Source organism: Mesoplodon densirostris, chromosome 15, assembly GCF_025265405.1.
Source record: "Mesoplodon densirostris isolate mMesDen1 chromosome 15, mMesDen1 primary haplotype, whole genome shotgun sequence".
Taxonomy (NCBI): domain Eukaryota; kingdom Metazoa; phylum Chordata; class Mammalia; order Artiodactyla; family Ziphiidae; genus Mesoplodon; species Mesoplodon densirostris.
Window position 1 is genome coordinate 85,002,366 of NC_082675.1, and position 25,252 is coordinate 85,027,617.

Here is a 25,252-nt window from a genome sequence, read left to right on the forward strand (position 1 = left end):
ACTTAGAGGATCTATAAGGTTCAAATTTAACCTCTTCTTTGAAGGGCCTTTTAGTTACTAAACACTGAGATCTTTTGGTATTTCTGATGGTTGAGCAAAGGTTATACAGTCATATTCAGCCTTTTTTCTCTGTCATATTTTCAGCGTCATTTCTAACTTTTAACATCTTTGCCACCAGGAGAAGCTGGGGCTTTAAAAACCATCCAGTCCTAATTCCTTTTAGTTTAATAATTCTTTAGATTTATTTCTCCCCTTCCTCATGTTACTATAAGCAGCAAGAGAAACCAGGCTATACCTCCACCACTTTTCTCAGTAATCTACTTAGTTATAGAGCCAATGTTTGTCACTTACGAGTCTGCCTTCTGACATCCCTGCAGGACACAATTTCGCTACACTTTCTGCCACTACAAAACAAGGATCACCCTTCCTCCAGTTTCTAATAAATACTCCTCACTTCTATCTGAGCCCCACAGTTTCTAATAAATACTCCTCACTTCTATCTGAGCCCCACTGGCAGCCCTCCAAGTCCAGGTATATTTTAACCACCTGTCTGAGGCAATTTAGGCTTTTTCTATCATTATTCTCAAAATTCAACCAACCTATGGTCACTGCTTGATCCCAAACCTGCCTCCACCTATTAGGTATTTGTTATAACAGCATCTCACATACAGTACCAAAATCTGCAATAGTTTTCTATTGCTGTATAACAATCACCCCAATTTTAATATCTTAAAATGACCCCCAATTTTAATCACATAATTTCAGAAGCCCAAGTACTGGATCCTTTGCTAGATTCTTACAAGGTGAAATCAAGGCATCGTTTGGGGCTGTGGTTTTCATCTGATTCTCAGGGTTGTCTTCCTAGCTTATTCGGGTTGTTGGTAGGATTCAGTTCCCTGCAGTTATACAACTGGGGTCCCCATTTACTTGCTGGTCAATGGCTAGGGATGTTCTCAGCTCCTAGATTTCACCCCTGTAACAGTCAGGCAGTTCACAACATACCTGTTTGCTTTCTTCTTCCAGGCCAGCAGTCTTTCTGACTCATGCTTCACCTTATTTTGGGGGGCTCACCTGATGAGGTCGGGTCCACCCAAGACAATCTCCCTTTTGATGAACTCAAAATCAATTGACTAAGACCTTATTTACATCTGCAAAATAACTTTTGCCGTAGAATGTAATTTAATTACAAAATGATATTGTAGGATTCTGTGCCTTCTACAGAATCCTTCAATTCAACTTCTCTTTGAAATTAAATATTACTGTATATATATATATTTCTTTACTGTAAATAAATCTGTGGTTTAGATTCTATGGACTTTTGCCATAAAAAAATTGATATGAAACGAAATACATAATCTCATGTTAGTAAATTAATGTAAACATTATTCCCACATCTTTAAAATGAACAATTTTCTTTTCATCTCTTTTTACTTGCATGTCTGTTTTTAACATAAATATGCTGCCCATTAATCAAGCATTAAGTGACTGAGATTTTATCATGGTGTAAATTAAGAGCCGAAGAACAGCTGAAGGTAGAACTTCAGAAGTCACAATGAGATATTACTATTGTATTCATTCATTCTAGTTACTGCAAATTCACGGTGTGTTCAGGAAAAGGCTGGATCAGAAAATCTGGCTTGTGACTCAGTGTGAAGAGGTACATTTCACTAATGTCTCCATTATACATATACAATACTTAAATATACAGTTCTATCATAATTGATCATGCATTTTCATGTATAAGTATGCTCAACATTGAAATTACACTAACCATAATCAATTTAAAAAATTTTAGATGATTTTTTAGAGCAAGACCAATGTCTTTATAAAAAATGATGCAAATGTGTAAAACTCTATTCTTATAGGCAATCTTAAATTGAGTCACTAAAATAAAATATAGCATACTTTCAATATCAATGTGAGAATTATTCAAACTATTCCATCTTTATCTCAAGTTGGATTCATTCTTCTTTATCCTCAGCTGTGTTTCTAACCTGATTCTCTCTCATAATTGTTGATTTTTGACCCAAGAAAGCAAATTAGTCACAGTGCTTAATACATTTTCCTCTTCATTTCAGAATATATTTAAAGTTTAAATAAGTCATCTTTCGTAGAGAATACTATCCAAAACTAATACCTAAAAATTTGAGGTCTTTTTTGGGTGCCCATATATGTGTTCATCTCCACAGTATAAATTATTTAAGAGTGGACTGAGCATTCTGAGTAATCTGAGTACAAAATGCCATTTGAAGTATTAACAAGACTATAATCTAATGAAGTAAGACAGTGCCTATTTGGTGATAACATTGATTGTTTGTTCTCTAGTTGATAGATTTCAAAGTTGTTCTAAACATTTTTTTAACAGCAGCCAACAGCAGTGTGATACCATTAATCAGGGCAGCAATCTCAGGCAGAGCTGAGAAAAGGCTGAGGTGAAGAGTTAGCAAGACAGTAGGGGCAGGAGTATGATATTTATAGGACCTATCTAGGGAAGATGTTATTTCTCATGACACATTTGAAGGTAAATACTTCTCAATTCAGTGATCTTATATTCCTCCCATTATATTAGAGGATAGTTTTCATTGTTGCAAATGTTGGCATTTAATCCAGACTTAAAATTCTTCTAAGGTGCCTGTAAAACCTCAAAGTGGGATGACTCATAGTAAGAATTTCTACGCCTCTCTCTTATACACTCATCCTTTCCATTTACTGTAATTTATTCAGATACAAATGTAAAAATAAAATGAGTTGAAAATATATTCCCACTTGCATCCATTAGTCAGGTCTTACATTCTTGCCTCCGTGCTGTTTTCAAATCATTAAGCATGGTGTTGAGGGTATTCAGGGAAAGTCAGTTAACTTCCCTGGGTCTTTTCTTTTTCTGTTTGAATTCATAAAATGTTTGAGATAGAAATAGATGGCTTCTAAGCTCTTATCTAACGGCTAAAAATATCCTATAGTCCTAATATAAGACGTTTTGACAGATATTAGAATAGTGTTGATTATGCCCTAAGCACTTTTCAACACTGCACTGGGGATATCATCCAATAAACATAGGAACCAAGAAAAATATCAAGGTAGTTTCTCATTATTTGAGTACGAAAAAGCTGGTCATTGATTCACATCTCTAACCTTTATTCCATATGTGTGTGTATGTGGAATAAAGATTAGAATCACCCGTTTCTGAATAAAAGAATTGATTGAAGTGTACTCCCTGTTGTTTTGAAACTTTTCATCTCTTATCGGGAATACCTTGATTTCAAAGCAAAAATACTTAGTCTATACCCATATACTCCATCACATGCTGACTTTGATCGTAGGCATGTAATAGTAGAATTCTGCACAGTTTTAGTCAAGGCAGAAAAAACAAAATATCATAACAAAACTGCATAGGCAACATAACACAGAGGATAAATTTGTTTCAGTCAAAGCTTCCTGTAAATTTATGAGATAATCATGGAAACTGCTACGTAATACTCACTCAGATGAGAGTGATCATCTTTCCACTGTGTAGGAACACTAAGTGGCTTTCTTAGGGAGAATACCCTGTTTCTTCTGGATTAGTCACTGAAAGTTCACCCACTTGAATGACTTCCAGATATCATTAAATTACAGAATGAAAACTCTGTCTTTTAGCTCAAAAATATCTCTAATGATATAACTCACCATTTCTTATATAAGCAGAATTTTAAAGTCTCACAGGTCTTAATCTTCGAGATAAAAGGGACCTTAGACGTTAGCTAGTCTTCCTTTTCCCCTATCCAACCTAGACATTTCCTCTACACCATTCATGCCCAATGAGAACCCTTTTCTCATATATCCTTCTGTGGAATATCCCCTGTGGGAACCCATTCAATTTTGGAATATTGCAGCTCCTATGATCTAGACATTTCTTCTTCCTAAGTTACACTCAAATAGTTTCCTATAATTAATTTAACAAACATTAATCTTACCTCTCAAACATTAATCCATATCACCCACCTAAGTCTAAGGTAGTTATCACATTTTGAAAAAAAGAAATCTGTAAGATAAACATTCTTTCTCCTTTGCCCTTTTCCCATGATTCTAGATGCTTCTGCATCCTGGTCAGCCTCTTCTAATTGATGACTCTGCTTCTCAGTAATAACACCCAGAAGAGAACAGGCTATGCAATTTGCATTTTGACCAGTGCAGCTTCCTACAGAAGTATCTTCTTTGAGCTGCTTATTGCATTTTCCTTAATATAAGCCAATACTGCATTAGATATTTTTTGTCAATTATTTAAAAAATTATTGGCTTATGTTGAGTTTGAATGCAATAAAACCTTAGGAAGCCGAAGGAGTCAGAGTTTCTTTACTTGATATATGAAACATAAGAATACATATTTTAATTTATCCTTACTACACTTTATGACATAGCTTTGATAAAAATTGTATATTTTTGTGATAGTTTTAAAAACTTGATTATATCAACTAACATATTAACTAGAACTTCCATATGTGTTAAATTAGAAAGTTCTCAATCTGTGATTATCCAAGACAGACAAAAATATTGAATAAGGTACACTCTGTGCCTCACCAAAGGCACAATCGACCAGATATGGTAAAGCAATCATCGGTGAAAACACCAAATGTGCTATCTTATAGCCTGAATTTCTTCAAATTCTAAACAAGAAAGTGATGAGGGTTTTTTGGCCAGATACCTTGCTGAAATAAAGATGCACTCGTTCTAACATTTTGATCAACTCCTGAAATGAAGACATAGATAGCAACATGCTGTTGAAATCTGCAATAATCTTGGGTGGGAGATTTAACATACTCTGTGATGGTATCAAGATTTAGAAAGACCGAGTGACATTCAGTACTTCTGGGGCCCTAGAATTCTCCAACTGGGTACTTAAAGAGCAACTTAAAGCCCAAACTATTTATTTATGATACAAAGTAATCGTTTAATACATTTAACGTTTATGAATTGAAAAAACAGTGACTGCTGTGCCTACCACTGAGAAATCCTTGACATTTCAAAAATATTTTGTCTTTTCTGTTTTAAAAAAATGTATAGTTTCAAATGGTAAAGTACTGATTCCTTAAAGCTGAATTTCTTAGGTTTATTTTTCATTTGTATAAATTTATTAAACATGAATTATTCAAAGCTTCTAAAGAACAGTTCAAACATATATCTATTAATATAATTCATTATTTGATAGAACATGATTTTCTAAAATTTCTGTGCTTTGCCCATGACTCTGGGTGTCATCCGTTGAGCCGTTTAAACTATTTTCTGGAACTTTTTCTATTTACTCTCTTCCCAAGCAATTCTCCCTCTTTGTCTACTTTAATAGGAGCTCTGTAGTCACAGACCTATTTGAAATCAATGGGACGGCAAGAGAAGCTTACTAAAGAGAACCTACCAAATATTTCTATGCAGGTTTTTAAGACTTAAACTTCATTGGAAGCTGTTGCCTCAGTTCCATAGCTTGGTAAGAGCTAAACAAAAGACAAACAAACTTCATCATTTCCCAATTGAATAGTGTGAAGTGTCTTAAGCAAGGCTATGATGCATATGCTGATATAGGTAACCAAAAGGTAATACGTAACGCTCCTGTCCCTGGACCAAAGTGAAGGAAAGAGAATCTCAGCGATGTGAACAATTACTGAGGCTCAGCCTGCTGTGCTCAAATTGCATGAAGAAAACACCATCAACAGTTTATGAGATTTGCATCATCTGACACATTTGAAGGATAAACAGTGAAGTGCAGAGATTCTTACGTTCTTGAAAGGATGTGAAGAGCATCTGAAACCGGCTGTTGCGACTGCCCTCGTCCGCCCACATGCGGATGACCCCGAGACCTGTACGGAGCATGACGTCGTTGGCCACGGTGCTGCAGAACTTGGCTTTCAGATCCTCCACGGAGCTGCTTCCGTCATACACCGCCACAAAATTCCTTTTGCATTCATTTGAATTCTGCATCTCATAGTCCAAGAATCGTAAGTAGATCTGTAAAACAACAAAGATAGGATACTTTCCCAGAATGAATATAGGAAAGTAGTTCACTGAGCACCAGAACTTCCTTTCTCTTTCTGTCTCACAAGACAGTCTTGATTGCAATCAATCTTATTATTTTTTCCCTGTGGAAAGTAAAGATGTATGACTCAGATCAACTCGTGTTTAAAATTGTTTTCAAATGTTATTGTCCTTTCTTTAGGTAAATGTACCATTTCCCATAGCTGAGTATTTTTACACAGATGATCCTTATTTCTTCTCATAACTTATCTGGAATCATTTATTAGTTTTCATACTTACACACTGTTTCATTTTAATCAGCACAAATGTGTTTTAAGTATTCCTGATACATTTTTGTTATAGTTCCGTGGCTTCAATTTACTTCCAAAGATGTATGGAAATAAATAATTTGTACAAATATCAAACAAAACCAGAAATGGTTTCAAAAGACAGTCTCTGATTTTACTTTGTTTAGATTATTTCACATAACTATGCTGCTTCATTTTTGAGGTTCAGAATATTTTAAAAAGCACAGCTAATCTATGATCATTCTCACCATAACAGAGTCAAGGTATTTTAAGTCCACATACATAAAAATTAAATTAACACTTAATGAGTAAAAAGTACCGTATGTATAACCTACTTTATAGATTACTGTTAAATACTCCCAACAACTCTATAAACTGGCACATTTTATTGTCATGTTCAGGAAATGCAGACTCGGATGGTATAAATTGCAAATTAGACACAAGTTCCTTCAAACTCTCTAGTCCATAATCCTTCCACAATATTATACTGCTTCAGACATACTGTTTTAAGAGCAACAGATATTATTTGACTCTGCACAAATGTGCATTAAAAATCACAAACAATTAATTCAACCAATGATAAATATTTATGTATAATGGACTACTACTCAGCCATTAAAAAGAACAAAACCCTGCCACTTGTGACAACATGGATGGACCTTGAAGGTATTATGTCTACATGAAGTAAGTCAGGTGGAGAAAGACAAATGCTATGATTTCACACCTATGTGGAATCTATAAAACAAACAAACAAAAATCAAACTCTTAGATAGAAAAAACAGGTTAGTTATTACCAGAGGGGAAGTGAGTTGAGGGTGAGCAAAACAGGTGAAAGGGGTCAACTGTATGGGAATGGATGGTAACTAGACCTGTGGTGGTGACCACTCTGTAGAGTACACAGGTGGTAAATTATAATGCTGTACACTTGTAACTTATATAATAATAATATTAAAAAAGAATGTTCAGTCCTCCCCCTCCCCAACCACAGCGGCATGATTCTCCCTTTGTGCTAAAGTATTTTGAACATATTTTAAGCTTTAGTTACAGGTTATATGTACCTTTTGCTAAACTGTGAGTTCCTGAAAAGCTGGGGTGGTGGTGTACTTATTTGATTCTTAGTGTTACACCATGTGTTACATATGTTAAGCACTCACTCCATAAAATTTGCACGAATGCACATGTAATGACCTACTGATTGGAAATTCTGTTTTCTTTATTAACTTCATTTTTTCAGCATCTGTCTCATATTTATTGGGCACCTATACACCAGACTTTGTTTTGAGTGCCATAAATCATGATAATTACACAGAATAATTGACATTTTATTATTTGCAGTAGAAAATGACATGCAATAATTTTCAAAACAAGGTATTTATAACTCTAAACTATGACATAAAAGCATATACGTCATATGTTGCAGACTTATAAGGAATTGAGTGTAAATAAAATGTGAGTCCCATGGCAGGAAATCCTCATATAGCTCTCAGGAGGAAGAACAAAAAGAGAAAAATAGGGGGAAATGGACAAAACTAAGAAACAATGGAAAGCACTGTAGTTTCATTATGCTTTGCATGGTGAGCAGGTTTTCATGTATATGCAATTTGTCACATCTCAGTTGGAAGCTATCCCAAAATTCCCAAATACTTTGATACTGACTTTAAATTAACTGCCATTACTGCATTCTTATAAAACATACAGCCTAAGAAAGCCTGCCTGTTCTTCATTCCTCCGTCATTGCTTTGTTTTATTCTATGAAAAGTTCAAATATTACTCATGTAGCCCATCTTGGATCCACTCTTCCCAACCAAATGTTACACTCCTCAAAATTATCCAGAAAATTCCAAATTGTCCACCTTAGGAAGGCATATCTGAAAATGTTAAACCTTCCAAGTTTCTACTAACTGGTTTGTTTTTCAAATTTTCACAAGGATTTGTAAAAAGGAACTGGGTCTGTAGTTAGATGACCTTTACCAGGAAGCTGGAGCACAGGAGACAAAATAGCTTGCTCAAGGAAAATAAGTAAATCAATGTAAGTAAATCAATGTGAGAGCTTTAAATAGTATTAAAATCCCAAACTTTTGTTTTAAAGAGCTCTTCATTAGCCCCATCCTGAATAAAAGTAAACAGATTGAAAATGCTATAAAATTATAAAAAGTGTAAATACCTATAAAATCTAGGTATTCTTAGACAATTAAAAAGTTGTTAAATGCAACAAAAATCAAATATATATCTATATTCTCAAATACTATACAATGACTCCAACATAGTTTATTAGACCTCAAAAGAATATGCAATTACAATTGTAAACATACATAGTTACTAACAGGAGAAAACACTGAGTAGGGTAACTGAAAACCCCTCCCCCCAATGTTCTTATAAAGCTATAAAAAGCAAACACCATCCCCACAGAAAGAAAAATAAAGTAATCGTTTGACTAATTCAAGAAAGAAAGATATTTGATCCTGTGACATTTTCAGGTTGAGTGATTCAGTGGCCGAACATGTCTGAACAATTATTTCAGAAACACAACTTAACATACTAACTTAGTATTTGCATCGTGTACTGGCAATAACTTAAGACATTGAGCTAACACATTATTTCACTGAAATCTCTCAACAGTAATACACACTATTATTATAGCTATTTTAAAATGAAAAAACACACCAAGGTTTAGAAAAGCTAAGTAACTTTCTCAAAGTGACACAGGCCCTTTAGTAATAGATTGGTATTGAACTCAGATATGCCTGACACTTTTCTCCTTAGTATCAAACTTTGCAGCCTTATATAATTTTTTTGAAAATTTTCAAAGACTGATATTCCAGAAAGAATGTTGTAGTCTTGAATAAAAACCAACTCCAACAAAATCTACAAATAAGCAAGCAAAGCAAAACCATTTCTATTTTTCTAAAGGGGCTAAGAAACATACTGACAATTGAGATATGAATAACATTCACAGAAAATAAATGTGTCTCTCTGAAGTAAATGGCTGTCTTAAATTTTCTTTAAAAATAAGATTATCTTATAGAAGAATACTGCTGTAGTTAGAAAGACAATTTGCATATTCGGCTCATGTTTTCTCATTTGACAGTTCTAGAGAGTGCGAACTTCCACGGGAGGTGAATAGTTTGCATTCTTATGTGAAGGGCAATGGCTGAAGTCTAAGAACCTTCTGTATTAAAGACTATTCTTATTAGACAGAATACTATTCATAGAGGAAGTGAACGATTACAGTCACTACATTTTATATATTCACTTCTGAAGCATTCAATCATTTAAAAATATTTTTAATAGTTTAAAAAAAGAAATAAAATATTCCAGTGGGTATTAGCTTTACTGGGTACAGAGCTGTTGCTGCAAAAGCCAAATGCCATTAGCCAGAAAAGTGATCAAGTTTTCCCACACTAGCTATAGTATATATCATATAAAAACCCTCCCTACATTAGGATTTAAATGATATCTCATCAGCTGAAACATTGTGCCATAATGTCACTAAGGGGAAGAATGCCATATGACAATGTTTCCACTTAAGGTAGAAAACCACAGAAAGCTCGTCAGTGTCTCTGCTGAAGAAAAGAGAAAGTGATAAACAGAATCATATATAACTCCAGTAAAATAGTCAGATTAGAATCTCCTCTCCGTGAATCATTTTGATGCATTCTTCTTTCTAATCAATCACAAAGAGTTTGAGCTGACAAAATGATTTATTGAATAGGACGTGGGAGGCTTCAGAACACATACACAATTTCTAGTAATATCTGTCTTCCAAATCACACTAATGTAGACAGCAGAATCCCTTTCGTATACTTAAAGCAAGTAAATCTAGCTAACGATTTACTAAGTTAATATACTTACAAACGCGTAATACCAACCATTCAACCAGCTCTCTCCTCTCATGTCACAATGATATGCAAAATACAAACATTGTTTGGCACAATTATTTAAGATTTGCCAGAAAAGTTTTCTCCATGATAAATACAAATTAAATACACCACAGTCTGAGAAACACTAACCACGGTTTCCATATTGCTTTACACTTTGATAAATAAAGCTACATTCTAAAAAGCATGTAGCCCAGGACTTCTGTGGTTGCTTTTTATTTGTGGCTGGACTTGCCAGGCCTTATAATTTTATGTAGGATATCCCATGAATTTAGAAGGTAGCACTTTATTTGGAGGAAAAAACCAGAGCATCATACTATTGAAAAAACACACACCCCACACAACAAACCCAGATACAACCATATTAAAATGATTTTCTGGCATTCACAGACAAGTATCAAAATATTTCAGGTCCATCTGAGTAACCCTCCAAAATCTGATGCTACAAAACTGAGATTTCATTTAAAAACAAAGTTGAACCATAACATTGGTAGTTATCTAGTCAGTTAAGATTTTCAATCTGTTTGCCCAATTTTTATTTTCATTTTGGAGATAATAAGAGCAGACTCAATCTTTAGAATCCTTAAACTTATCATTGTCATCAATTATTGTTGCTACCCTGCGCCTGTTGCATTAATTTTCTCCTTGATCCCATAACAAATTACCACAAATTGAGCAGCTGTAAACAATGCCCATATATTATCAATAGGTTAGAAATGTTGGTGAGCTGGACTGTGTTTTTTTGCTAAGGTCTATGAGGCTGAAAACTCAACTTCACTATAAAAGATTGATTTATTGTATTTGTCAAGTTTTTCTGTTTTTTATCCTAATTCTAATCAAGGTATTTTGAATTAAGTAACCTTTAAAAATTAATTTGAAGTTTTAAATGATGGGTAATTAATAAAAGCTAGCTTTATTCTCCCAAGACCTTAATCATTAAATTAATTATCTTCATGTATACACTTTGAAAAGTCTTTTGATTTATCTATTTTCTTGTCTAAACAAGTTTGACAATTTCCCCAAATAATGTGGTTTTGTGACATCACACTGGACTTCGAGTCAGGACAAGGAGAACTGGCTTCAGCCCTTTTACTAACTAATCAAATATTTAAGCAGTTACTTATCATAGATTCATCAAGTTTTGGTCTTAAAAGGAGTTTAATATTATCTATGCCAAAAAATTACTTGACTTTTTAATTATTATACAAAATCCCTGCCAAACTTTACTTGGATTCCTCCCATGGAATCTCATTTGATCTTTGGGCATCTCCATTATTAAAATAAAAAACAAAAACCTTCTTTATATTGAATATTTCTCTAGATTCAAGCATACAAATAAATTGCAGTACTTGAAAACATGCAGATTAAGCCTTATCCTCTTATTTCTGTCTCCTAACAGTTCTTCAAATGTTTGAAGATTGTCACCATGTCCATTTTTCTAGATATATATACATCAGTTTATTTTTTCCACGAGTTTTAACAGAATGACAGATTTTTCTTGGTACTGGCTATCCAGAGAGAAATAAGTCTCAGCCTTCATGAAATTAACATTGTTACCACGACTGGCTCATCCAAAATTCTTCTCTAGTGGTTCTTTACTGGACCAGATCCAGAACCAGACACCATAACACTCTCCTACTACCCTTGCTCTAGAATCTGTATGAAAACCAAAGCGCTGCTTACAGAGGCATATTTCGACATCCCATCGTTAACCAACTTCTCTCTCCTGACTCAACGTATTCATCTGTTAAAGGAGCACATCAGTAACGGATTTCCAACTTTCTGGCTCTGGTATTCCAGTTTCTAAGAAATCTGGGTTAATCACATTCTAATTAAAGGCAATCATCTGTATTACAATTCTCAAACAAAGGAAATATCAGATATTGTACTTTCTGTTTGTGAAAAGGCTGAGAAGCAATGATACACTTGATGTAAATTTTAATAGAAGCCCAGTAAGCTATTTAGCACTTTCATTGTGTAATATGTTTCCATCACTAGTTATCATTCAAATATTCACATGAGCCATTTCAGGTTTAACTTGAGCTTTGATAGTCTGTTCTCCGAGGCTGCTAGTAACTCCATATAAATAGAGAGCCCACATAGGCCATCATCTCCAGTTCTTGCTTTTCTTGACAGTTATTCAAAGCCACTTCCTACCCTCTAACCTTTAATTTAACAGAGAAAGTCTGTTCACAATAGAGCCAGCTCTGCAGGCGGCTTTGTCCAGCTCTGCAGGCGGCTTCCCCTTTGGGTCACAGAATGCCAAATTCTGTAACAGGCAGGTATACTGGGTATTGTTGTTCTGCAATTGTACAGAAGATAGTCTATTTACCAGCTGGAAGGAAATGGTTGTGTGTTTGCAATTCCATAGAAACTGTCTCTTTGCCACTGAGGTGACAAAGTTGCTAGTTATGACCATGAGGTTGGACTCAAATATTTCCTGTTGAAAAAAAATCTTTCACTCATAGAGTTTAAGGAAAATAAATAGCACATGTGAACCCACATATTATGTAAGGGAGCATAAGCAACTGCAATCTAGCTCTCACATTATCTTTGTAGTGGGTTGGGTTTTATGTCACCAGTAGCCTTGGATTTTTTTTTGAAGGAGGAATCACTGTGTCTTTCTTCATAATGCAATTAACTTTAAAAAGACTTGTTCAGATGCAAAGAGACCTGCAATGGCAAAGCTGGAACTTGGACCATGGTCTGAATCTCCATAACCAGAAGTTTGGGGAAAGTGTTCCACACTTCCAAATTATATGCAAACCCCAAAGACATATTCATGGGAAATCAAGTGAAGAAGGACAAAAATATTTCCTGAAATACCAACTCCCTCAGAGATGAGTTTTATTTTTCCCTCATCCTAAATATCCAGCCACCAAATTCTTTCGTATCTAGCTTGAGGTGTTAACACCTCTGTATTTTCTAGACAGGGAAAATCTGTTATTCAAAAATGCAGATCTGATCACATCCCTTTCCTGTTTCACACTCTTCCATGTATCACTAATGCACTCAGGATAAATTTGGGCTCTTTAGGGGAATGGACAGAGCCCTTCAGCTTAACCACTCACCTCCATAGTTCTGCTTTCATTTGACCACATGCAGTTACTTTAATTCCTGAAAAAGCAAGCTCTCTTATGATCCTATGACCTTACAGATGTTATTCTCTCTACATGGAGTGTCTTTCCCACCTTGTCTACCTGACAGCACCATTTCTCATTAAGATTCAGAGGATGCCCTGCAATGCAATTTGATTCCACCTTTGATTTTCCTCACCAGCTATATGTGGTCTTTTCCCTCACTCTACTACACCTTACAAATACCTTAATGATCTTGTCATATTCCATGGATTATTTTGATACATAGTTGCCTAAGGATTAAACTGGAAACATGAGGACAGCATAATTTTTCATTTCCTCAGCATAGTGCTTGAGAGTTTATAGCACCACTAAGTCAATTAATTAAATAACAAACTGTTTCAACCTCAATAAATGGGCAACTCCACATCTAATAAATCAGTAAAGCTTGGTTGTAACTATATTCTATAAATGAAGGATGACAATAAAGGGAGAATAAGCAAATAATAGACACTCTAAACCTGTGACAGTTACTGGCACAAAATTACTCATCCCAATATTTCTTAAGATACATCCATAATAGAATGCATAGGGTTGTTCTAAACAAGTGTTTCCAAAACAGTGATCTGAGTCTGAATCTGGCCCACAATATATTTAGTTTAATACACCTAATGTTTCCCACTTTTAAAATTTATCAACAACATTTAAAAATCAAGGTAATTAGGGACTTCCCTGGCAGTCCAGTGTTTAAGACTCCACGCTTCCACTGCAGGGGATGCACGTTTGATCATGGTCAGGGAACTAAGATCCCACACGTCGCGCAGCATAGCCAAAAAATTTAAAAAAAAATCAAAGTAATCAACATAAAATCTAGATTTGGGGCATATTATGAAGAAAATGGAGGACTTGGTGATGTTGGACCAACATTTTCTCATGATGATCGTCAAGGAGTTTAATAGATAGTTAAGGACCTGCTGTCCCTTTTTCATGGTCCTGATCCCCGCTGTCTGTCCCTCAGCCCTATTGCAGGTTTATTTTATATTCCAGAGACACATGACTTTGTGAGCCCTGGATAATTTCTTCCATAGATATGATTTTAGGTTAAAAGCAAGTAAACTACAGATACTGACAATAAGGACATAAGTTATGCTCAGAACCATAGCTTATATATGACATTTCAATGCATTTTTCAGAGAGGTAGATTTACCCCAGAGTCTCTTATCAAGATTATCCAATGAGCTCTTCCACATCCTCTCCATATTAGTTATGACCTTGAAAGTTACATTAAACAGAGGAAGATGATTTGCAATTCAAAACTAAAAGAAAATGATAGCTTATGATTGCACTCTGAAATGAACGAAGCATGTCCAGTTGGTTCAAAGCAGTGCACGCTGGAGACACTTTGCAAGCCAACTGTCAAACCTGCATTTCACCTTAAGACTGACCTTGGATCGTGGAGGTGCTCGGATGTACCACTTGCAATCAACGGCCTCGCTAGCAGAAGCTTTGCCTTCCTTCATAATTTGTATAGACTCCACAATGCCTTCAGGGCCGCCCATCTCAAACTCACACACTAAATAACGAAATGCCAAACAAACATACAAAAATGGAGCTTGAGTAATAAACCGAAAGTATATATCATAGCAGAAAACAAAGGCCTCTGAACAGTATTATATATCTATTTTACCAACCTGGTAATGGTTTCAAAACTCCAAGGTCCTTAAAGTCAGGATCTTAAAAATTGAGAAAAAGACAATTAGTCTTATTCTGCATTTATGACTTAAAATGAGGTTGAGTAAGATACCATTAAATTATTCCAGAATCTGCCTTATAAAACATACTAGGGGAAATTAAATGATTAAATAAAAAGTGTATGATAATGTTAAGACTGAAATGTTAAATTACATAATGTAATATTATTACTACAGGATTTTTATCAATTAAAAGAAGCCATTTTAAAAAACCTCCCCATGTCATTACTTCATCTAATAACCAAGTAAACATCTTACTCATTTTCTTTATAATCAGACAACAGATGTTTTTGTAAAATGTGTCCATAGATAATTCAAGGTTTGAGTAAACTTCCATCTCTTCTAGACACAATTATTTTGTCTGATTTAAAAGATTCAATTTCAACTGAAATACTGGAAACACAAAGTTAAGATGTAAACCCTAGGGTCCTTCTCCCCTGTCTGACTCCATTATCCTGTTTTCATCAAATCTTCTACCATAACCTTTCATCCCATTCTGGTTTTCAAACTACCACTCAGTCTTCTGCTATGTCTACTCAACATCCAGTCTCTCCCCAGTCTTCTCAATCTACTCCAGTCCAGGTAACTGTCCTTCTCTACTCATTTGTGTGCTTCAGGGAAGCTTGATTTATCATGAGCCTGTAAAACATCTTAATTGTTATAAGCCAAAAATGATAGTCTCATTTCCATTTCCTGGACTTGATTTTGAGGTCGGTATACAGCCAGGGTAACATAAAGGTGAGCCTACTGGAGGGCTTCTGAGAACATTTTCCTTGATAATAAACAGACATAAGGCATACAGTTTTCCCAGCTCAAGTTGTGGTCGTGTTTGTGTTGGCGCCTTTGGGATCATGTGTGGTGGGCAACTTGTGATGTTGACAGATGCTAAGGTAAGAAAATGCTGACTCTTATGATGAGCAGAATAGAACCATCGAGAACCGTGAGTCCTTAAGAATATCCTTGGGGCACTGTACTCACCTCGCCTGGAGTTGCACTTCTCTGGGCTTCCTTCTTGCTCTTTTGAAACAATACACATCCCTATAATCTCAGTTACTTTGAATTGATTTTCTCTTATTTATGGGTGAGGGCATCAGAGGTTATGATTTATCTTGGAGACACATGGTATTCAATATAAAAGATGATTGTGAATTTTAATTACTTTTTGCTACTATGGTATTAGCGATAAATCAAAAATCTTACAAAGTTAGAAATGTTTCATAAGACACTACTCAATAATGATCTAAGGCTGAAATATGAAAGGGTACCACGCTTTCTGGATAGAATTAATTCTGCATATTAAGACCATGTGTGCGTGTATGTCCGTGTGTACCTAAGTGTGCTTCCTAGTGCATTTGTGTGTGTGAATGCACCAAATCCTTAATCGCAGGGTGATTTTACTAGGGTACTTATCATCACTACAGGGGTTTTTTTTTCTACTAAGTAAAGAAAATATTTAATTTTTTGTGTGTTTGTTTTTAAACAGTAATGTGCACTGATCTGTTGAATCTGAAAGTCCTGGATTGGCCCCCCTACAATTTAGTTATATCACCTATTTAGACTCACTTTATTTCAGGACACTAGAATCAAAATACAAATTCAAATTTGTACAAATTCAAATACAAATTTTGAATCAAGATACAAATTCCTTTGTATAACTGTTTTGAAAACAGTTCTTTTGCTTTTTTTTTGGAAAAGAAAGACAGAAAGAAATACCTGTATGCAATATCCATGAAAGAAATAGAAATGAGGACAACATAGTTTATTTGGATCAGGCCTCCTCCTGGCGGAGATTTTTTCCTTCATCTAAATCAATGAATATTTGGTTATTCTTTCAAGAAAAGTATATGTAATACCTACTATGTACAAGAAAAGAACAGTTTTGTATAGAATTACTCAGATTGGCTGTCACGGTTAAGCACTTTTATTGGTATTGAAGAGACCCACCCATCAAGCTTGCCTACCCCAGTTATCAGGATTCTTTATTATTTATTATATCCTTTTTACTATTTTTCATAATGGTCATTATTGCTACTCACTATCTCCTTTTTGATGAGAATGCTTCAGCCTTGCATGGCTGTTGCTATGATTCTTGTGAGAATGTAGTTAGTATTCTATTCTCTAGCTTGAAGGCGAAGAGTTGTCATTTTTATAACTCATGCTAGACAACGTTCAGACAAATTCCAGTTCTGAGAATTGAAAATGTATTTTTGTCATTGTATTAATGGTGAGAGCACTGTTTAAAAAACATCTTTAGGAAAAAATCATTTCTGCAATTCCATTTGAATTAGGCACCAGTAATATTACAATCACAATAACACATGGCCCCTACAAGCTGCAAAATAAAAGACAGAAAATAAACGACACAATTTTTAAAAACAGCCTACACTGAATTTAAGAATATTGAGATTGACTTATTGCTTCAGGGTGTCCAGGGCAATGACATAAATTATTATGCAGAACCACAATGACCTTGGACTTAATAGTCATCTACTACTCTACAGCTCCCCAAATCTATTCTCCACTAAGCAACCTGAATAAACTTTTAGAAATACAAATCAAATCATGAAATGCACCTGGCTTTCCATTGCCCTTAAGTTAAAGCTACAACTCTTTGTAATGGACTATAAAGTCCTGTGTGTTCTTGCCCCAGACCACCTGGGCCAACATACCCTAGACTGCTAATCTCTGCTCTTTCCTCTCAAACCACATGGACCGTTTCTATTTCTACAACATTCTAGGCTGTTCTCATCCTCAGCAATTTGATCTTGCTCTTTTCTCTGTCTTCAGTATCTCTCCCCAGGGCTCTGCACCTGTGAATCTTTCTCATTCTTCAGTTCTCGGCTCAAATATCTCTGAGGAAAGGTCTTCTGGATGACCCTCTCCAAGGCAGCATTGACTCCCACATTCTTTTCTCCCTTCATGGTTTCTTTTATCACAATTCACTATTATTTTGCCAGTTGTTAGCTTTTTATTGACTACCTACTCCCACTAGACTATAAGGAAGTACGCTCTACAATGGCCTTTATGTCTATCCTTCCCCCCTTTATCCAGGACCAAGGACACTGCTTGGACATAGTGCGTGCACAATAAATGTTATTGAATGTTATTGAATTTACATTACACTGACTTGATTTTCTTATATTGTTGACATATGTACAATGCTTTATACTTACACTTTTCCAATTCAGAGGCTCTCACAGGAAATCTATCAAATTAGGTGCTATATTGAAGACTGACCTCCTATTTACTAAACCTGCATCTTTTTCTTCCTGGCACACAGCTGACTATGTTTCCAGCCTCCCTTGCAACTGAGGATACCATGTCTAATGAAATGTGGACAAAGCATTGAAGTTTACTTGAAGGCTGGGCTCATAAAAACTTCTTGAAAAAATTATCCACTACCACTTTTGCTCTCCCCTGGTCAACCTCAGAAGGCAGACATTGACGATGTAGAACCCCATCAGCTCCAATTCCTAAATGAATGTGTGGAGCACAGCCTTTTCCTGATTAGGTTAAATGAGCAAGAAGTAAACTTTAATAATGTGAAATTACTGAGGTTTTAGATTGTTTGTTGTTGTTATTACAGCTATTATTCCTCTAACCCAGCGTTGTTCAAGGCTGAAGTTATGGTCAAGGGCCCCTAGGGTCCATGAGACCCTTTCATGAGACCCAAAGGCTAAAGTGTTTCATAATCCTACTAAAATGACATGTTATCTTTAATTTTCCCCTGCTATAATCCCTGTAACCCCATTTTTGTCTGATATGTTCTAATTTTGAAATCTTGAATTTTGTCTTGAGCCTGCATGGAAGCACAGCTAGAATTAGTACATTTCTCTGTCCTATTTTATAAATACACACACATAGATAAAAGTGTAAGTATTATGAAATTTAACAGTATTTCCCCTGAAATAAAATATATTTATAATATAGGTTTCTTACTGTGAAGGATGGACATTTGTCAGAGGTGGAGGAGACTAAACCTTACTTTCTCCATCACCATTACACTGTCTATATCCAAAGTTTGAGAAAAGAATGAAACTGATATTTCAAAGTGGTCTCTTATTTATGGAAAGGAGAAATCTACTCTGAATAAAATGAAAAAGCTTCACATAAGAAATGAAAAGAAGACAAAAACTATCTTTCCTTCAGCTTCATTGATGTCAATAATTTGTCCTATTGTGATTTAGGAAGAAAAATAGTTTCTGGTAGTTTTATCGTGACAGTTTGATTGCAACATTATTTTGAGACAAATAATTGTTTGGGAAGTATTGAATATTTTAAATGTAGACGTTAATATGCTCTTTAAAAGCTAAAGCTCTCTCAGTATTGTGTGTCCCTATCCAGCCACTGTGACAATTTACCTTGTAAGATGCTTCGGTGGCTTTTGCATATCTAGTTTGAAAGCTATAACAGCTAATCTTCAGATTTTAAAGAGTTCATCACATTTATGGTTGGAAAACTCAGTTCTTTTTCTTTAATGATCAACCTCAAAATTATGCCACAACTGAACAAATGCAATAATACCATTCAAAAATGTCCTACTGCATAACAATCAGCTAAATTTTAACATCTCTGAAGCCTGGGAAAGAACAGATTTCATTATACTTTTGTTTTTTATTTAGAGTTTAGTTCATTTTCTTTGGAGTAGATCCTTCACTTCCATGAGTCAGAGAACTCTGTTATTCCAATTTCTTTTTCAGCATCGTTAGATGTTAAACTGTTCAGTTGGGTTGAGAAAGCAAGTCTTCTAATTTTCCTAATAAAGGTCTACAATGAGTCTTTAAATATTAAAAAAAATAATTTTTTATTTTATGGTGAAATAACACATATTAATATAATAGTTGTAAAAGTATATGAGATAATGTTATATAATTATATAGTTATTACATATAACTTTTGAATAAACAAAATTTTGAATAAACAAAAAATAATACTGCAAAACAAAACAAAATCAAAAGCTAAAAGTCATTTGTTACACTTTTCAAATTAAAAATGACAGTCACTGAAACATGTTACAAAGTAGGTTATTATATTGTGCTGGCTGGAGAAGCACACATAAGACCTGAGAAACTAATAAAACAATGTCTTTAGTCAGCTGCCATTGCTGAATGTCTACTGGTTGAAAAGTAGTTAAAAAAAAAAAAAGACAAACCCAGGACACCATTGCTTTCCAACCATATAGTAACTTGCTGATAGAAAGTTTTAGCTTTAAACAAGAAAACAGAGTTAATATCTTTCTACAGAACCTTACTTTTGTCTAACAGATAGACAGATGTACAGACATGGCTAAGCTTGCTTATTTTCCTTGAATTCGTTCAGTGTCAGCATGGACCAATCATCATAGATCTTCTTTCATGCGAATGCTTGGCAACAAATGCAAGAAGTACTGAAATATCCAAATGTTGGATGACTTTTAAATCTTATGACATACTGAAACATCTGTGTTGACAGTTGCATTGATAGTGCAAAGGCAGTGGTGAATAAAACTGCTGATGCTTTACCCCGAATCAAGACAATGGCACCAAACCTTAGCTATTAGTATTCATTGTATAATTCATCTCCATGCATTCTCGGGGGTAAAAAAAACGATTTTACTTTAAAGTCTCCTTGATGAGGCACTCAAAATTGCTAATTTTTAAAAATGTATCATTTTGAATACATATCTTTTCTGCAGTAAGAACACAGTGAATTTGCTGACTTTTCTGCAGGAAGAACATAGTGAATCTTTTGACTTTAAGGAAAACAAATTGAAAATATTTGCTGCCAAAGATAAAATTCCACCTCTGATCAAACAAAAATGTATCCATCACTGTGTATCTGACAGTTCCTCATACTTAAATAATTTTTCAATGTGATTGTTGTTTATGTGAACAAGTATGCTTTTTGACATTGAATAATGAAATATGCTCGTATTTGGAAGAGCAGCATAACCGTGATCCAATAACTGTCATCTAGTGATGTTTGGTGTTAAATAATTATGCATGGGTTAAAAGAGGCATTTGAAGAGCAAAATACATTAATAGATGTTAATGTTAACAGAATACAAAAACTCCATTGATATAGCTTCACATTCCCCATTGCAACTAACCTTTAAGAAACTATCACTTTTTGAGGTTTGCGCTAGTATCCATCTGAAAAGGCTATGAAAACACTCTTCCCTTTTCCACCTACATTTCTCTGTGAGGCTGAATTTTCTTCATATACTTCGACCATAAGAACACATTGCAAAGATGTAATGCAGAGGCACATGTGAGAATCTAGCTGTCCCCTAACAAACTAGACATTAGATTTACAAAAATGTAAAACAATGTAATTCCCCTAATTATTCTTTTAATATTTATTAATAAATATGTTCACTTTAATCAGTTTTTTAAATATGCTTTATGTTAACACATAATTGGTTTTCAGGGTAATTTTTCTATGAATTAATAAATAACTATTTAAAATTTTATCAGTTTAAATGTCTAATATGATAAATATTGAATGATATAGCTAAATAAGCTGAAGCATTTTGAGGTCTTCAGTTTTTTTTAGGAGAAGATAGGGTTTTTGAGACCAAAATATTTCAAAACTTCTGCCTGAACGAACCCCATCTTTGAATTATGGGTAAATGCCTTCTCCCAACAAAAATCTAACTTACAATTTATTAACTCAGGACTGTGCAATTCATTTATTTTATATTCCAAGGAAGTTTCCACAATGCTAGCCACATTGTAGTTGGACTTTCAGTAAATTACTGTTTATCTGATTAGATTATGACTAAATCAAAATCAGAGGCATCTTCATTTTACAAATGAACAAGACGGGGGTTCAACAACTTTAGAAAAATAAACTTGTTCTGATCCAAAACCTAAACCTAAAACGTTGAACAAATCACTAAGTAGTTCTGAAACATATTTTTCTTAGCTAAAATCAAGATGCTGGTTTAGGCTTTTTTTTTTTTTTTTTTTTTTTTTTTTTGCGGTACACGGGCCTCTCACTGTTGTGGCCTCTCTCGTTGTGGAGCACAGGCTCCGGACGCGCAGGCTCAGCGGCCATGGCTCACGGGCCCAGCCGCTCCATGGCATGTGGGATTCCTCCCAGACCGGGGCACGAACCCGTGTCCCCTGCATTGGCAGGCGGACTCTCAACAACTGCGCCACCAGGGAAGCCCCCTAGTTTAGGCTTTTATAGCACAAGTGAGCCATTATACCACAGAGCACAGTAGCATTGCTAGAAGAACAGTTATGGGAAAATGTAATTGCCTGACGTGGCCATGTAACTATACCTGCAAAACCCTCTGATTATAGAAATCAACTTTGATACTTTAATATGTTTGCAATGCACAGCTCAACCACCTGATGGGCTAGTCTTAGAGAAAGATAATCAATATTTTCATCAAATTTCCACCATCTCACACATCCTGAATTATGTCATGAGCTCCTAACGTCTCCACTTCTCATCTCTGCTTACCTTTGAAAGCCTGTAATGTCTGTATGCGTATCTTTATTAAATCAGCTTTTGCAACAAAACTAACTGTCCACTTCAGTGGGTACTTTCCTGTCCTATTTTACCTGCCTTCAGCCCACCACTGTCGACACCTTGCTTCCTAGTCAAGATTGAAAAGCACTGTTTGTGGTTTTGGAAATCAGTTAACTGAATTTAAGATGCTGTTTGAAAAATCGATTGCAAAAAAACAAAAACAAAAACTTGACAGTGCAGTACTAAGATAGTTTGCGTCATCATAGTATTTTACTAATCCAATTTATTTCACTCTTCTCTAGAAGAAACATCTTTCTAGTACAAAATTCATAGCACAATTATTTTAAGCCTCTTTTAAGGGATTACTGGTATCTATGACAATTACAGCTTCATACTGAGTTTGCCTCCCAAAGGGTCTTTATGTTGGCATAGAGTTTACACACCATGACTTCTTTTTTCTCGTTTAACATAAAATGTATTCATATATGAGTTTTAGAAATCAAAACTTATGAGAATTTTAGGAGGGAAGCTTGCAAGCCCCATAAAATATTATTGACATTTGCATGGCTTGTAGAGATGTATTGCTTCCTTATTTTATTTACTTAGCTGTAATATATTATGTTTCCTCAAGATACTTGTATTCATAATTCTAAATATATTGAGAAAATATATTCTTTCTTATAAAATGAATGCACAGATGCTGGTGCTGGATTTTGCTTGTGTTCATATTAAATAGGCTTTTACAATGTTTGTTCTTGATAGTCACAAGGCAATAGTATTATTCTATGCAGAAAATATGTATTTACTTTACAGAATAGAGAAAAACCTTGCGGGAAGGAGGGAAGAAGAAATCATCAGAAGACCAAAATATATAATAAAGACATTTTTTTTAAAAACTAGATCATCCAAAACTGGTGTTTGGTATTTGTATATTTGAATTAGCTATCATAGAACATATTAAATTGTCTGTTCAAAGGAAACCAGGGAAGTTCTTGATTGATTATTAGCAAACTGCTCCCCTGCCACCAAATTCTCTCAGAATACCCTTATTCATTCATCCAGTAAGTGATACTGAGCTGGATCTCCTGGGCACAAAAGCCTTCTGTGTCCCCCATTTCTGGATTACAGGAAATGGGTTTCATTCAGCCCCCCTGACCTTCCCTGAGTTCCAAGGAGCAGGTCCAAACAGTTGCTAATTAAGGAAGGGAAGGGATGCAGAGATCAGGGAGGAACTGTCAAAGAAAAAATAGTGCAGCCTTGGGGCAGGGTCCTGGTTCCCCCTAAAAAGGGATACACAGATCAATATCTTTGAGCTGTTTTGCAGGTACAGAAATCCCTGCCAGGTGGGAGGAGTTAACGGTATGCTGCCCACAAGCCCGTAGACCCCAGACAGTTGGAAGCACAAGGTTGATGATGCTGACTCCCCATTACCTCACCACAAACCAATCAGAACAATGTCCACGAGCTGACCACGCCCTCTTTGAACAATTTCTCTGAAGCTCCTCGCTACCCCCTCCAGGTCGGGACATGCAGTTTGGAGGGCATGAGCCTGCTGTGGCCCCCTTTGCCTGGTAAAGCAATAAAGCTCTTCTTTTCTATTTCACCCAAAACTCTGTCTCCAAGATTTAATTCAGTGTCATGGTACAGAGGCCAGATTCAGTTTCATAAGGACTTCCTAAATCATGTGAAACCTCAAATAAATGAGTCCATCTTCTGAACTATCTTCTTCACTAGAACTGATTTAATGGACATTTCTTGCTGGCACAACTGTGGTGCCAGCACCGTTAGTGAGTAAAACACCTCCAGTGTCCTCCTCTCTCTAACCATTACTTCCCATTTACTCCCTTCTCAATACCTATTCATGTTTTTTGACATGCACAGCAAGTATTGTCTGGTAATCAGGAGGAAGGGTGGAACGTTGACCATAGAAGGGCTTAGGGTAGATATTTTGGCAGGTAGTATGAAACTGGATCTGAGGTTTTATGCCTAGAAGGGTCAGAACAGGAAATTACTTCATGAGAGCAATTTGAGAGTCTGGGAATAACTAATTGTTTTGGAACCTGAGCCAGCACGTGTAGCACATGGCTGCAGAGGAACAGAATCCTCCTGGCTCTGATATGCCAAGAAATGAAAGCAAGGGTGGCACCACAAGTTGTGTGTGCGTGGTGAGGAATGGCATTATCCTACATCAGTATCTTTCATCTCACTTAAGTCACTGTATGCTAAATAATTACATCACTGAAAATGAAAAAATTAAAATACTTTATTAAAATACTACATTTTCTTAATTTTATTTAAAAATATAAATGCAAATATCCTGAAAAAGCCTTATAAGTTACAGCCAAGTAAATATACTACGGACACATAAAGTGGTACAAGCCAAGCAAACTTAGCTTCAAGGCAAGATTTTTTTGTGCTTCCAGTCAATTTGATGAGCCTTAGCCCCTTCTAAATAGAACTGGAACAGCCTCTAACTACAAACTTTGGGAGTGTCCTCTGTTGGTGCCCCTGGCAAGGACACTAGAGTTTTCATGCCAGGCACTAGCAGTGCCCATGGGCAAGTAGAGCCATAATGGGACTAGAATAAAAGAGCAAATGCAAAAAGCCAGGAGCTGGCCATGGCAATCAATTGGTGTGGGAGCACACAGGAGGGTCCTCCTGAATAAACCCCGGAGAAGCCCATGGAATGACTTGAACAGACTGAGTTTCTGCCAGTCTGGACAAGGTGCTGAAGTTACCTTGTTGTGTCTTTAAGTGTAAGTGTGTTCTTATTTTTAAGTCACAACTCTCATCTC

General features: G+C 35.5%; 1 protein-coding gene across 1 annotated transcript in view; it reads right to left on the minus strand.

The window, feature by feature from the left end:
* NETO1 (neuropilin and tolloid like 1) overlaps positions 1-25,252 on the minus strand; it is an 86,776-nt gene that overhangs the window by 20,896 nt on the left and 40,628 nt on the right. The window contains exons 5-7 of the mRNA XM_060119092.1: positions 14,937-14,978; positions 14,691-14,818; positions 5,748-5,976 (exon numbers count right to left, since the gene is read on the minus strand). Of these exons, the coding sequence (XP_059975075.1) occupies positions 5,748-5,976; positions 14,691-14,818; positions 14,937-14,978 (399 nt within the window). The remainder of the gene's footprint in view (positions 1-5,747; positions 5,977-14,690; positions 14,819-14,936; positions 14,979-25,252) is intronic.